This window comes from Penaeus chinensis, chromosome 7 (assembly GCF_019202785.1).
Source record: "Penaeus chinensis breed Huanghai No. 1 chromosome 7, ASM1920278v2, whole genome shotgun sequence".
Classification (NCBI taxonomy): Eukaryota; Metazoa; Arthropoda; class Malacostraca; order Decapoda; family Penaeidae; genus Penaeus; species Penaeus chinensis.
Window position 1 is genome coordinate 11,597,845 of NC_061825.1, and position 2,500 is coordinate 11,600,344.

The window sequence follows — 2,500 nt, forward strand, 5'->3', positions numbered from 1 at the left end:
ATATATATATATATATATATATATATATATATATATATATATATATATACACATACATATATGCATATACATACGTATATGCATATATATATATATATATATATATATATATATATATGTTCATATATTTTGATATGTGTATATATATATATATATATATATATATATATATATATATATGCGTGTGTGTGTGTGTGTTACATTATTCTTGTCTCTTCCCTCTCTGTTCCCGTTAACAGAGCATTTCGTAGTTCACACTCTTCAAGGTCATTAGGCCATTCACTGGAACGTAGTATGCAACAACTGTGCAAATGAACCCTACTTAAGACCAAATCCTTTTTACATTTCTTAAGTAATAAATATACGCGTCAAACCATATAATTGCGTATGAATCTACATCTGGAATCACTAAGAAGAAAGATGAGGTTAGTATTATCAGAACGGAGACAGACAGAGACATGTTGCACTATAATCTCCTCAAGTACCTGTTTTCACGTGTGCGATGACTTGCATAGTGGAGATTACATAAAACATTTCCGAAAGTGACGTGTATTTATCGCGGGTCACTGATTTCAGAGATTTGATCGATTATGATTACGTTTGATGACACTTCTCGACATACCGAATTAAACTAGTTACATTTATCTTTTTCTTTTTCTTTCTTTCTTTATTTTATTTATCTATTTAATTTTTAAACTTAGAAATATTGTACAGGAATGCTTGACAGTCCCTGTTATCCTGAAATATTGGTGAATAATGAAACTAGATATAAAGTAAAGAGTTTTATATGAAACACATTATTAAAAAGACATAACACAACAAAGGACGCGTTGTCAGAATGAATCATTGATATGAAGCAACGTCGGGAGGCTGCTCAGGAACGCTCGGGTAATCTTGCTCCACAGACTGGCTTCCACGACGATGCTCACGTTCCTCCACGTTCTTGCGGTCGTAGCTGACGTCTCCTTCGTAACTTAGCCTGGCCACGAAGCCTGAGTTGGGCTCCACGTAGTAGCTCACTTTCCGAACTCGACCGTCGGGGAGGGAGACGTAATAGGAGCCCTGAGTTCTGTGCCCTTGCCGGGTTTCCTCGTGGCCAAAGTTGCGGCCGGTGTCCTCGTCCTGCGCGACATAGGTGAAGGTATACTCAGCGGGCTGGGGAAGGAAGGAAAGTTTAGTGAATGTTGGATTCTTTTTGCGTTGTATTCTAGTCTGCCTATGCAATAATCATTTATTTTATTTACCAATATAATTGTCTATAATGATTGGATCGATCCATACCTGTCTCTCTTCCTTAGGGTCATCTTCATCGTCCAAAGCCGTTGTGTGTGGAACTGCAGGCGATGAATTAGAGCCAAATGACGACCGTCTAGCAGATGCTTGATGAACTTGGATATTTTGTGGGTGGTCTGATTGAAAGTGCTGGTTCTGTCTAGGTTCCGTTTGGGGCTTGTGATACGTGATGCGTGAGGGAAAAGAGTGTGACAGACTTTGATGTGAAGGGATTTCTTCCGAGTGGATGCTACTAATGGGTATAGGTTTTAGTGATTCCTGAATGGAAGAAATGCCTTCATGTGGTTGATTCTGAGGAACAGTGGGTTTCGAGGCACTGTCCAAGAAAACATTACCTTCTACTGAGCCATGGTTTGGGTTATGATGTTCCGGTATTACGATATTGACACTCTGTGATGGGTGACGAGGATTCTGCTCATTGGTATGTAAAAGAGAACTGTGAGAAAGAGTAGGACTTGATGGTACATGAGTCACAGTGTCGGATCGATGTGGACTTAAGGATGCCGTGTCAGATCTACCGACAGAGGTATGTATATGACTCTCTAGAGCATCACCAAGAGCATTAGGAGGAAACCTTTGAGGCTCAAATGATGTAACGAAATCGGATGGAGAATTGACGGATGATGCATGATATTCTTCGACATCAGATGACAAGGCATGACTTTCAATAAAACCATGCGAGTTAGCTTGATCAAGTGGATCGCTTTGTTGTGGAACGAGTCTTCCGGAAATAATTTCTGGGCTATCTATTGATGCAATGTGTGAAGTGCCTTGATTTACAGGAAAACTCGCTGATTGTATCTGATGACCACGTAAAGGAACTTGATGCAGTGGAACGTTCTCTGAAGCGAATTGGTCTATCAAGATTTTAGGTGAAGGGTCATGGTGCTCATTAATACTATTTGAAGGGAAATCATCAGTATTACTGTGCTCACGTTCTTGCGGGAAACTTTCAGTGTGGGTAAGACCTCCAGGAGTCTTGACTAAAGAGAGATGTTCGGGATTAAGAATTGATGGGACATGTTTAGAAAAATCAGCTGAAGGAGCTTGGCTTACTGGAGAATTGTGTGAAGGAACACCGAGTTCAGAAAAACTGTGCTGAAAAATATCATGGTCAGAGAATCTATGTGGAAGGTTATGATCTGGAGCTACACTCTGTATAGGAATATTCACGTTTGAAATGCTATGCACAGGGGCTCTATCTACT

At 39.7% G+C, this 2,500-nt stretch overlaps 1 protein-coding gene across 1 annotated transcript in view; it reads right to left on the reverse strand.

Moving 5' to 3' along the window:
* Nucleotides 1–769: 769 nt before the first annotated feature.
* Nucleotides 770–2,500, reverse strand: part of LOC125026849 — a 3,800-nt gene continuing 2,069 nt past the window's right edge. Inside the window, exons 2-3 of the mRNA XM_047615446.1 lie at nt 1,282–2,500; nt 770–1,155 (exon numbers count right to left, since the gene is read on the reverse strand). The exon at nt 1,282–2,500 is cut by the window's right edge and continues 1,949 nt beyond it. Of these exons, the coding sequence (XP_047471402.1) occupies nt 844–1,155; nt 1,282–2,500 (1,531 nt within the window). The 3' untranslated portion in view covers nt 770–843. The remainder of the gene's footprint in view (nt 1,156–1,281) is intronic.